This window comes from Sinohyriopsis cumingii, chromosome 18 (genome assembly GCF_028554795.1).
Source record: "Sinohyriopsis cumingii isolate HCF-2022 chromosome 18, ASM2855479v2, whole genome shotgun sequence".
In the NCBI taxonomy this organism is placed as follows: domain Eukaryota; kingdom Metazoa; phylum Mollusca; class Bivalvia; order Unionida; family Unionidae; genus Sinohyriopsis; species Sinohyriopsis cumingii.
This window is the reverse complement of record NC_142978.1, coordinates 93,311,494-93,323,794: the sequence shown is the minus strand read 5'-3', so window position 1 is coordinate 93,323,794 and position 12,301 is coordinate 93,311,494. Positions and strand designations below refer to the sequence as shown.

General features: G+C 34.8%; 1 protein-coding gene across 2 annotated transcripts in view; it reads left to right on the top strand.

Annotated features, from left to right (window-relative positions):
- The window catches only part of LOC149777514 (splicing factor, suppressor of white-apricot homolog), a 60,506-nt gene that overhangs the window by 10,427 nt on the left and 37,778 nt on the right, over positions 1-12,301 (top strand). For both annotated transcript variants that reach the window (XM_089942100.1, XM_089942101.1), the window contains exons 4-5: positions 1,188-1,255; positions 9,904-10,156. In XM_089942100.1, the coding sequence (XP_089798226.1) occupies positions 1,188-1,255; positions 9,904-10,156 (321 nt within the window). The remainder of the gene's footprint in view (positions 1-1,187; positions 1,256-9,903; positions 10,157-12,301) is intronic.

The following is a 12,301-nucleotide window of genomic DNA, read 5'->3' as shown; positions in this document are numbered from 1 at the left end:
CATTGAATTTTTATTAAACACTTTCACTAAATTGAATAAATAAGGATCTAAAATAAAATTGAAAAGTAAGAATACTTACTTGACAAAAATACCTAGGTCCATGTCAAAGTATGCAGATTAAGGTTAATATAAAAGGATGCTTGGAAATGCCACAATTTATTTATAACAGAAACTTGTGTATCCTGGAGAGGCTGTGAAATCAATGCCACTTGCTCTAACTTTCATATGCCTGAACATTTGTTCCATGTCCTGAAGGTCAAATTGTAAATTACAGTCATGCGTTGCTAGGTGGAAAATGCCAGTGGTGGTGGAAATGTGCAAAGTGAACGGTAGAATGAAGAAAGTAAAGTATGTAGTAGAGTTTTACATATATAAAATCCTTTAGATACAGGCTGTTAAGGGGGATTCTCATCAAAAACACTGTTCATAGACAGACATAGCTCAAGCTTAAAAACAGTCTCCATTTTTGTTTTTTCGTTTCCCTTTTGGTGATGTGGGACGGGGAGAGCTCCTTTCTATATAAAATCCTGACCACATCTCTGCTTATGTACACTGACTGACTTGACAAGTTTGTCTTCCTAGGTCCTATACAACAGTTCGGAGTGGATTTTATAGCATCAGCCCCAAAGGAGAGGGGGCTCAAGGGAATAATTTTATATATACACTTACATTAGTTATATATTCTTGGTTAAGTTCTTGCTTTTATGTCAGGCTTTTATACACTGTATGTCTGAAATCATGAAAATTGATGAGGGGATGTATCTTGATGGACACTATACCCACATCACAAAAGTAGGTCACTGGCTTATTTCATGCTTCAGATTTTTTTGTTTTAAGTTTATTTATCAACCTCTGTGAATGGTAGAATCATCTCACTAGATGATTGTATGCATCTCTCTTAGTACCCCACCATTGATGTACCTAAAAATGATGTCGTTATGACCTTTATTTAAGATTTTGCTGGCTTGGGTTAAGTTTTTGCATTTAGCTTGTGATCACCCTGTTATGTGTGGGTGTCTTGGTGAGAACAATAGTTTCTTTAAAAAATTTGTCACTAGTCTATATTTCTTGCTTCATTGTTGAAATTTCACATTTATGTCCATTTGTGTTGAGAACACAGCAGTGGTATTAATATTTTATTAACACATTTCATGTTAGGTGATGTTATATTTCATTTTGTCTTTCAGTGAAGATGGAAGAGGAGGAGGTTTTTATTGCACCTGAGGAACTGCAAGTTCCGATTGACATGATACAGGTAGTTGAAAACCATTTTGAAAAATCATAACTTCATATACATAGCTGCAGAGCTGTATGTATCACAGACAATTTTTCATGCAATAGTTCTAAACACGTGTTGGTTGGTATGTCATTTTAATTTAAATCTACCTTGAAAGGAGGTTGGTAGATAATACTTTTTATATGCATGCCAGAAAACTTAGTATATTATGTTATGATGTCCATCTCTACATCCATCTGTTCCTTAGTTTGTCTCCACACAGTTTTTCCACCCTCTGCTGTTGCCAAACTTAGTAAGTAGCTTGCATTTGGAGTAAGGAAGTAGCCCATTCATTTCAGGATCAAAAGGTTAAAGGTCACGGTTAGTGTTGCTGAAAGATGAGAAATGGTTTCTGTTCAATCACATTTATTCTTCATTACAGATCTTGGCCATAGTTTGTTTTTAGTTTAAGCTAGGGGTATGGAAAAAGCCTATTAATTTTAGGGTCACAAGATCAAATATCAAGGCTACTGTAACTGAAAGAAAAATGATGGTTTTCACACAATAAATTTAGCTCCACATCAGACCAGGACTCGTATTGGATGGCATGCACTTGGAGTAAGGCAGAAGCCTATTGGTTTTGGGGCAGGTTGGTCAAAGGTCAAAAGTTAACCATATATCTTTACAGGAGTTTTTGGATGGCTTATACTTTGTGTATGAAAAACTGTTGAAGTTGGAATCAAAAGGTCAATGGTCAGGGTCACTGACTGAAAGAAGAAAAATGTTTTCTGCATAATATGTTTAATTCTTGACCATGTGCTTTAATAGTTTGTGGAGGCTTGCACTTGAGATGCAGAATAGGCCTGCTGATTTTGGTGTCAAAGGTTAAATGGTCAAGGTAATTGTGACCTTAAAGAAAAACAGGGTTTTGCCCAGTAACCTTTGTTTTAGAGCAAGTTCCTTCATCAAAATTTGTGTATGGTTTGCACTTACTGTAATATAAAAACCAGTAGATTTTGGGGTCTAACTGTCATAATAACTTGCAATTGTTTGTTTCTGCACAGTAGTTAGTTAAACGATGCATACATTGACCAGCAAAGGCCAGATGCATTGAGATCAGCAGTGTTCTAATAGTGCCTACACTACTGTACATGGGTAGGGCATGTAATATGCTTTTCACAGTACTCCTTAATTTTTTTTGTGGTAAGCCATTGACAAAGAAGTAAAATTTTGCAGATGAAAAAGAACCAAAGAAAGAGTTCAGATCCTACCCCTGCAGAAAGATTCCCTGTATGCCAGATACATTTAATGGGAAAGCCATAATCAAGCTTAAAATGGTTATTGATGCTTGATGATCAATAATCAGAAATGATTTTTCTCTGTTTAAAGCAGAATTTCGCTTTTCTCCTGATGTCAATCAGATTTTTCTTGATATACCGTATTTCACGTTATTTTTCATACATGAAAAAATAATTATTAATTTCATTGTATGAAAAATTATATGTAAAATAAATAATTAAATAAAGGGATCTTTCCCGGACAAGGCCTGCGGGACGCACGACACTTGACAACCTAACTTAAAAAACTGATGTACAAATTGTCTCATTCTGCTCTCAGCTGAAGAATCTGATTTGTTATTAGCACCATCTTGAAGTTTATGTAATCATAGTTTTCTGAGAGAGAGAGAGAGAGAATAATTTTTATTGTTCAGTTACCTGTTAGTTGTGTTATTCCTTATGTAAACACTACAAGGGCACAGTTATATTCCATTGGCAATTAAAACAAGAATAAATAAATCATTTTGTTTGTAATTATGAGATCCATTGTCACTGTGCCACATAGCTGTGCAGATGTAATATACGTGATAATTAAATATGCTTGACCTTTAGCTTGGTCTTTTCCAGTAAATACTGAATTAAAGACCAGATTCACCTCTACAGATCAAATTAAGGAGGCTTTACGTAGGGAAATGAGGCTACCCATGGGGTATTGAAAATGTGTACGATAAGCCCATTAGCTCAAGATCAATAGTAATCTACTGATACTTGTTCTAAAGGCAGTTGAAAAAAATGGCAAATGAATTTAAGAGAGAGAGAGAGAGGTAGAGAGAGAGAGTGTGTGAGAACAACAATGCAATGTGTATAAAAATATTTTTGTATTATAAACAACGTTATTTTCAAGGATATAATTTGTGATCCAGTGTTGAATGAATGCACAAAACAAATGCAAAAACATGATGCAGTGAAACATTATGATGGATAGCAACAAGTCACCATATGCCAGGCATGTAAATACACAAGTTAAAAGGCACTTGTCACTGCCGGTACCTCTAATACGCACCTCTCTCATTCTGACTTTATCAATTATCTTCCCTGGAACCAAGTCGAAATACATTGGCGTTTCGTCCATATTTCCAATTAAATGTTCATCAAATTCCTCATCCGCCCGCAGCCTTCTTGTATATCTGGTAAAGTGGTCTGTCTTTTCCTTTTGTTTGTCAAGGTAGTTTTTGAGATATTGAAACTCAACATCTCAGTGCAGTCCATTTCGCTTGAAAAATCCATCAACCCATCCTCTTGAGCCCTGAAACTTTCCCCCTGAATAACTGCTGTAGCATAATTTTGTAACATCTCAATTGTTACAGGCACTTGATGGTCCCGCATACACGGTAACCAGGATAAAATTTCCTGCTCCTTCTCATGCGAATACGTCAAGGGTCAGCTGGTACCTGGGATAGATCCTTTCTTTGTCCTTTGAATATTTTTCGAAAAATCCAATTTCATACACCTTGATAAAGTACTTGGTGTAAGGTGGTACTTTGCAGCTATGGGCCTAATTCCACATAGTTTTGCCTCGTCAACAATTTTTATTTTATCGTTTATGTCCCATTTCTTATACTTTCCTCTTACTGGTGACTTTTGCCGTACCAGGAAACTGGCTTATATCCCTCATATCTTTGCTGTAGTCCAGCTTGTCTACTGCAGGCTTGGGGAAATTTTTCAGCAACAATGGGCACCTCTTCAATAGTGTCTTTTGGTATGATGGCATTATCTGCTGCATCAGTATTTGATTTGTGCAGTTCAGCTTCATCTTTTACATTGGGGATCTCGGTAACTGAAGTAACAGGTGATGGGCTTCACCTATGTTTTTTTCTGGACCATCCAGGTCCAATTTTCTGCTTTTTGTTTGGTGGTTCAGTGCATTTAGGTATTGGTGGGATTAAAGTCTCTCCCTTTGGCAGGGGTTTGAAGAAACTTAATAATGAAGACATGTCCGAGCACGAACAGACCAAGATCTTTGAACATATTAACTTTATATAAATCGAACTCATGGAGTCAATGACTTTTGCATTTATGATTAAAACTAAATGGGTTTTTATAGTTTTTACTGCATTACTATATTGAGACAATAAGATTAATTGCCCAGTGGTCTGTGGTCTTCGCATCTTCCTGTCCTGAGCTATTATTTTTACTAGATAAATAAACTCAAATGGCTTCTGAACTCATTTTCAAATGCACGTTTCTTTGTTACACCGACTGACGTAATCAAGAGCACTCATTAATGATGTTGTCCAGCTGTTAATGAATAGCAGTATATATTGTAATGACAACAGAACAAATACATCAATCATTATATTTTCTCGCTGATACAAAAGATGAAGAAGGGCAATAAAATGAATGTGAATAGATTCTCGGTTAACAAAACAGTTGCCCTTTCCGAGTAAGCTGAGCAAAGGGCTTTCTACACACTTATAATTGTTGAATATTTCTTTAGTTTTTTTTCTTTCTTTTTCATCATTAGATGCCTCAGAAACACATTTATGCAAAGATAACGTATAATTCGGGTTTGTGTTTCAACAACTATTTATATTTCTCCAATGGGATTATACCAGATATACTTGGCAAAGAATAAATTGGTCATTTTGCGTATCTGAGTGATACATCAGCATTTTTTCTGATGCCGTTTGAAATGTGATGCGAATAAAAACATAAAAATATGCAGTGAAGTACAATGATAAAAGAAAGAAATTATCAGTGACTTACATGCATGATTATAAACGACGATTGTTATATTGCATGAATCTCCTGTTTCACGATTCGATGCCTCATTTAACATGCCCAAAGTTAGTCACTACTCATCTTGCTTAACAAAACAATACCCTGGTCATTTGATGTACCTAAATCGAACTTTGGTATATTTTTGAATCTGTTTGAAATGGGAATCTGTCTTCAATTTTAACAAAATGAAAAGAAAATAATAGATAAATAAAAGTGATTTTATCTCTTATTCTTAACTTGTAAAATTTAAAGAGCCATACATTTTTATCACTTTGGCAAAAGTAAATCTTCACTGTAGATCATTTTATGTACGAAAAATAGGATGACTGAAAAAATATTAAAAAATGTGTGAAAAAATAATGATAGAATTAATTATTATTTTTATGGTGTGATAGAGTACAACAAATTTAAAGGTTACGAAAAATAACATGAAATACAGTAGTCTGTTTTTTTATATCATCTCCGATCCGGTTTGTAAAAAATGATGGTCAGTTCCATTCCACAACGACCCTTGTTAAATTATTTGTTCCAAGTATTAATTAGCACACTACTTGCATGCAGAGTATTCTGATTGGTTAAAGGTTTAAATTCATCCAATGAATCTTCGTGTAATGGAAACTGATGGCAAGGGAAAGAAGAAGCATGCTTGCAAAACATGGCGTTGTTCCGGGAGAGAGCATGGCACAGAAGTTTAGATAAAGGTGTGAAAAATGTATGGAAATGGAAATGGCTGGAGCAAAAAGTTGACGGAAATTTAGTTGGTCAGTTTATAAGAAAACTGAACGCTAGAGGACTGGAATTTTGTGACCTCAGCAAGAAAGATCTGAATTTCGGTAATCCTGGTTGGATGAGTTTGGAACAGCACCTACAAAAGAAGCTGCATGTGAAGAAATCGAAACTCTGATGGCATGTGGAAAAAGTGCAATTAATTACAATAAGAAGAAAGATTTTTTGCACGAGAGAACAGATGTAGCCCTCTGTCAGAATATGTGTACTGCATGTCACCAACACAAGCACCAGCTTGAAAGGAAAAAGGCTGTCATTGAGAAGGGAAAGAAATGATTGCACATTGAGCCAAAAAAATCAGTGATGACAAAAAGGAAGGCTAAAGAAATCTTTGCCAAAGCCACAAAAATAGCTCGACTGGCATATCACCAGGTTGTGTCCATTGGAGAAAAAGACATGTGAATGTATGGGATTATTTGTATCTAGTTCATGTACTTGGGTGTTTATTTTGCAGATTTGTTATGAAAAGAGAGAAGTATAATATATTTGCGGCAAAAATTGACAAATTATTGTGACTTAATTATGATGTGAACACTGACATGCACATGAAATAACTTAAGCATCAATAGCATTGGAAAACAAATTCATGTGACTATAAATATTGTGAAATTATTGAAGTAAAGTTGAACATTTTTGGTAAGTTTATTCGTTTTTCAGATGATTATTTTTGTTTATTTTATAATCATAAGTTGCACCAGGAGCAGTTTTTCACGAGTGTAAAATGCGTTTTTGGCTGGGGGCCCTGGACCTATGGAGCGGGGGCGCTGTCCTTGTAGACCAAACCCACCTTAAAAATTTTTCAGCTTTTTTATGGAAGACCAAAATCATGTTTGAATAATTCCAAAGCAATTATTTCACATCAGATATATATATATATATATATATATAATATATGAATTGTCTTTTGTCTCCGCATGCAGCAGTTCAGTCCCATTTTTTGTACATGAATATAATATAGTGGAGGCATTTTAACAAAAAAACACTTCTACACTGTTGATAAAGTTGTATGTTACCAGTTAAACTGTACAAATGATGCAGGAACAATGCAGGCCTGCAAGCAAATAAAGCTGCTTTTATGTGGGATAGAAACACATGTAAACAACAACTCAAAAATGGCCTAACATAATTTGACCTAATTTCAGTATTTGACAAAAAGTGCCCTGGCATGAAGGCTTTTCAGGTTTATACAAAGATGTTAATCTGCCAAGGATGAAGATATCAAACAGAGAAACACTGCAGCAGTTTTTTTAGAACCTATGTAATTAATAGCACCCTTCTAATTTAGAATTTTTCGCCAACTGCCCATGCATAATGGTATTTTGATGTCACCTTGGGCCTTGTGTTTCGAAATGAACATCAATAATTTTGTTTATGTTGGGATTCTGCAGATTTTACTAGAACTTTTCTTTGATTTTCTCATGCAAATTTTTAGGTCTAAACAATTCTCCCAATCCAAATAGAATGAATATTTTCTGATTACTGACCGTAAAATTGCATATTCAAGAAGCTCAGGAGGGTATTTAAAAATAATATTGTTCTTGAAATGCTGTTGAACTTATAGATCAAGAAAAAAAGACTGGCATATTATGTTATAAACAAATTGAATTATAGAAAACATGGATATTTGTTTGATTCTTTAAAGGTGGACTTGATATTTTCCCAGTTCAGATGGTCTTATTGTCCTTTTTAGGTCCCTACATGAAAGAGTTGGCAAAGCCTAATAGTAATCACTTTGTTCATTAATATGTCCATCCATCAATTTTTTTGTTTTCTGCAAGATAATGTGTTGGGCTTCAAGCAAATATGGTATGCAACTTTATATTCAGGAGACTTCACTGGAGAGATTTCCAACATTTCACATCATTACAGGAGTTAAGCCCCCTTGTTTCCAGTGCACCTGACTTTAATTTCCATAGCATTTACATTTACTAAGGATTGTTGAATTTGAACCAGATTTGGCTTCCGACCTTATACTGACAAAATCTTTGATTTGCCGCATTACACAACATTGTTTAGAGGAGTTATAGCTCCAGGTTGCCTGCTGCTCTAATTTTGGTTTATCTTTTCCAAGGAATGTTGGATTTAAACTATATTTGGCATGTACATTTTTATAGTTGAAATCATATATAGGCTTGATTCCCAGTGTTCTGCATCATAATTTATATTAGTTGTGCCTTGTCTCCTGCAGCATAACTTGAACAAAGATTGTTGAAATTTTAACCAAGTTTGGCATGTAGCTTTATATTAACGAGACTTGAGTGAGTTTAATTTCTACCATTCCACAGTCTCGTTTACAAGAGTTATAGCCCCATGTTGTTCATCCTTCTGAAGCATTGTTACAATTCAAACTAATCTGCCATGCAGATTTATACTGATGTGACTTTGAATAGGTTTGATTTCCAGTATTGCTTGATGCACTTAGAAGAATTATGGCCCCTGAATGCCCATCTTCTGTCATTGGTTTCCCAAGACAGGCCCTTCTGTTTAAGAGACTGCTAAGCATGCTGTAGTGAGTGGGGCACTTTGCAGTGCAACCTAATATCTCTAGTTTTAAGTGAAATTTATGAAATAAGTTGAATTCTTTATATCCTCGGTGAGCAGAAGATTGAAATCATTTTATTCATTATATACATTTTATCTCCACAGATCTATGACTCTAGTTACAGTCAACAACAGTTATCCAGATTTATTGGGACGCATGGATTTTGTTTGGATACTTGGTTGTCCGGATAAATGATACCGTTTATACAGAATAAATCAAGTGACCAGGGGATACTGTTTAGTCATTATACTTTTTTTTTAATCATTGAAAAAAGTGGCATCCATAAAACTGATGTTTTAATGCATTATTTGACAAAACATGCAAAATCTTCTAGGTAAATATATGAAAATTGCATTAACTTAGCCAGAAATAGTGATGCCAACCGTTTCAATTTTGGTGGAATCATTCCCATGTTAAACCTCAAATGATGTCTTTATGATCACTTCTGTCGGATCTGATTTTCTGTTCAGATAAAATTTATGTAGGTGAACTGCAGCTTAAGCACTGTTATATATACATCAGTAATGTGCTTGTATAACTAGAGCAATTACAATTCAAATTTGTTTACAAATTGTTCCCAAGATGTCATAAATGATGTAACTGGATGCCCAGACCATTTGACCCTGTGGTTAATCTCATTTTGAAGTGCAGCTTTTGTTCATTTGGTGAAGAATTTTTTTACAAAAAGAAGGATACATTTATAATAACAGTTTCAAAAGAAAGCTACACAAAAAGACCCACTGGATTTGAGACATCAAAACTGCCTTTGCAGTCTTTTCTTGATGGACTTAAGCAAAACAGAAGTAGAAAGAAGACTAGGAAGCAAATTTAAAAAAAATCAAAATGAGTATAGTTCAGTGCTTAAAGTACATTGTTAAGTAAGTATTTGTAGAATTCCTGTTGTGGTCAAATTCAGATTTTCAATTCTCACATTTTTCTTTGACATTGGAAGGGGTTGGCATCACTCTACAAATTAAATCAGGTGTTGGGAACATGACACATTCCTGTTTGACATTAGCAGGGTTTAGCATCTCTACAAATTAAATCAGATGTTGTTAACATGACATATTTTGTGAGATCACAATAGGATGCGTTTATCTAGTATAATACAGTACACAATATTTTGACACATTAACATAACAGAAATTTTAAATGGGTTGCATAAATCTACAGTAATGCAATGTTTTAAATCTGGTTAAGTCTATTACATTGAAATGGAGTAAACCCTTAGGAGGAACACAAGTCATGTAAATTGTACATCACACTGTTTCTTACTTCACTCTTTGTTCTTTTACATACAGCCAGAGACGGTAAAACAGAATGCGATCATTGAAAAAACTGCTATTTTTATTGCCAAGCATGGAGTTCAGATGGAAATCATGATGAAGACCAAACAAGGCAATAATACTCAATTCCAGTTCCTGTATTTTGATGATCTTTTAAATCCCTACTACAAGCATGTAGTGAACATGATCAAATCTGGCAAATACAAACCAAAACAAAGCGCAAAAGGGGAAGCAGAGAATGGAGATTCTGAAGATGACCACCATGAAGGTACACCAATTGTTAATCTGTGCCCAACTAACTCATCATCTCCCTTATAAACTGATGGATCATTTGGACCTCTTTTTGAATTATTTTTTTAATATACAAGAACGAAAACTAAAGAAACGGCTAAGGACTTTTCCATTGAAGCATGCATGGTACACAGGGAAAGCAATATTAAAAAAGTACATGATTACTCATAGTTTATATGAAAGTGATACAAAATTGTAAGTTGGGTGACTACTCCATATTAAGAGCGCCTTCTGTATCCCCCAAGTATATTTTACTGGAACAGCCCTTATAATAATGCAAGTTTTGCAAAAGATCATAGCAAACATCCAAAATTCAACATTTTGAAGTTAAAAGTGTGATTATCGTTTGGTATATAAGCAGGTTGAAAAGAAACAAGGCATATGTGTCTATAAACGATCAAACTGACACAAGACTGCTTTAAAAAAAATGTGACTGCTTGAAGAAAATGTGGTGGGATCAAAAGGATAAAAGTCATGCACTTGTATGCATTGTACTATGCAGAGTAAGTTGACTGTTATTATGAAATTTATTGATGATCTAATGGTCATTTGACAGGAAGTTAATAGTCAGATTTTTCATTAAAATCACACACTGTTGGGAAATCCTTTTTTTTTGTTGCCTTTGCATTTCTGTGGATTGTTAAAAAATGTGCAATGATAGAATAAAAGATAACTTGTAAGTTCAAAAATGCAGTGCACATAGTTTTGTCTCTGTTTGTTCTTTTTAAGATTAAGTGTTGACTGCACCACTGCTGTACGCAGACTGTGTTCATTAGTAAATCAGCATAGTTGTTCTCGGTTGTTTGCTATGTGATATCAACTAAGTTGTTTATGCTGACATTTAAAATCATCTTGAGGAATTAGCCAGTGCAGTGTATTGATGTGGCCAGTTCAGGAGATTTTTGTGAGAGTAATTCGAGCTATGAAGCTGTTAATGATCGATACACATGTACTCAAAGGGAGGCAACCCCAACTTTACTAATATTAGACTTTATGAGTAATGCATGTCAACTTGATTTCTATTGAAGTCTGTCATTTGTGTAGGAGAGATAAAATTGAAAATCGTGAATCAGCAACTGTTGCTAGTACACCTCTCTGCCCCTATAGTGGACTACAATTTGAGTTTTGCTTATGCTACAATTGATGTTTATGGACCCTTTAGCTCACAAGTTATCAAGACAGAGGTGTAAGTTGTCTTGTAATGGATGATAGTTGTGATTTCAGTGGTCCCCCCCCCCCCCCCCCCCCCCCCCCGCGACCAGTGGCCATTCACTCTTTATGGCCAGAATCCCTTGGCAAAGATGAGTTTGTGTTCAAAAGTATCCCTCAAGAAAGGCCACCCCTCTAACCTGTCCAGTGAACAACCTATTGGTGTAAAATTGTAAAATTTACCCTTCACAAGTGGCCACATTTTATTTTAATACGTGTCCAGAACCAGTATTTAATTGCGGTAAGGTAAGTAATCTGATTATATTTCCCAATGTCTGTTTCTGGATGTCGGGTTTTCGTTACTGAAAGAAGTGTTGGCTGAAGTACTTGCACCACTAAGGTTATTATTATATCACTGACATTAATGTTTGCAGGAAATGGGGTCAGCAATGTTTCGATAGAGCTTTAGGCTTCACATATTGGAATTTTTTAATTTTTTTTTGCAATTGACGATTACAGCTGGACATATTTGTCAAGATGATAACATGGTCAGATAGACTAAATATAGATTTTGTGGATTAACAAACACACAGAAATTAACCATGAACAAAACAGGGTACTAGACAGAGACCAAAAAATCATGTGACAGGACAAGTATCACATCCTCTAGAACAAGGCTTTTTGTTTACAAAAGTTTCATCTGCAAAATTAAATTGCAGTACTGTACAGTTCAATTAACAGCATTGAATCAATGGTTGCAAATCTTTAACATGTCATTATGTAAATGAAGTAATAATACTTTGGAAGAAAAAGTAAAAGTTACTCAACTTGACGACAATGGGGTGAGTTCACTTGCCAAAAAAGTTTGTTGAGAGACTCCAATAAACAAGATCATTAAAGATAAAAGGAATATTCTGTAGTAGTGGGAAAATGGAGTAAATGGAAAGAGAATTATTTTAAATTTGAAACAGCA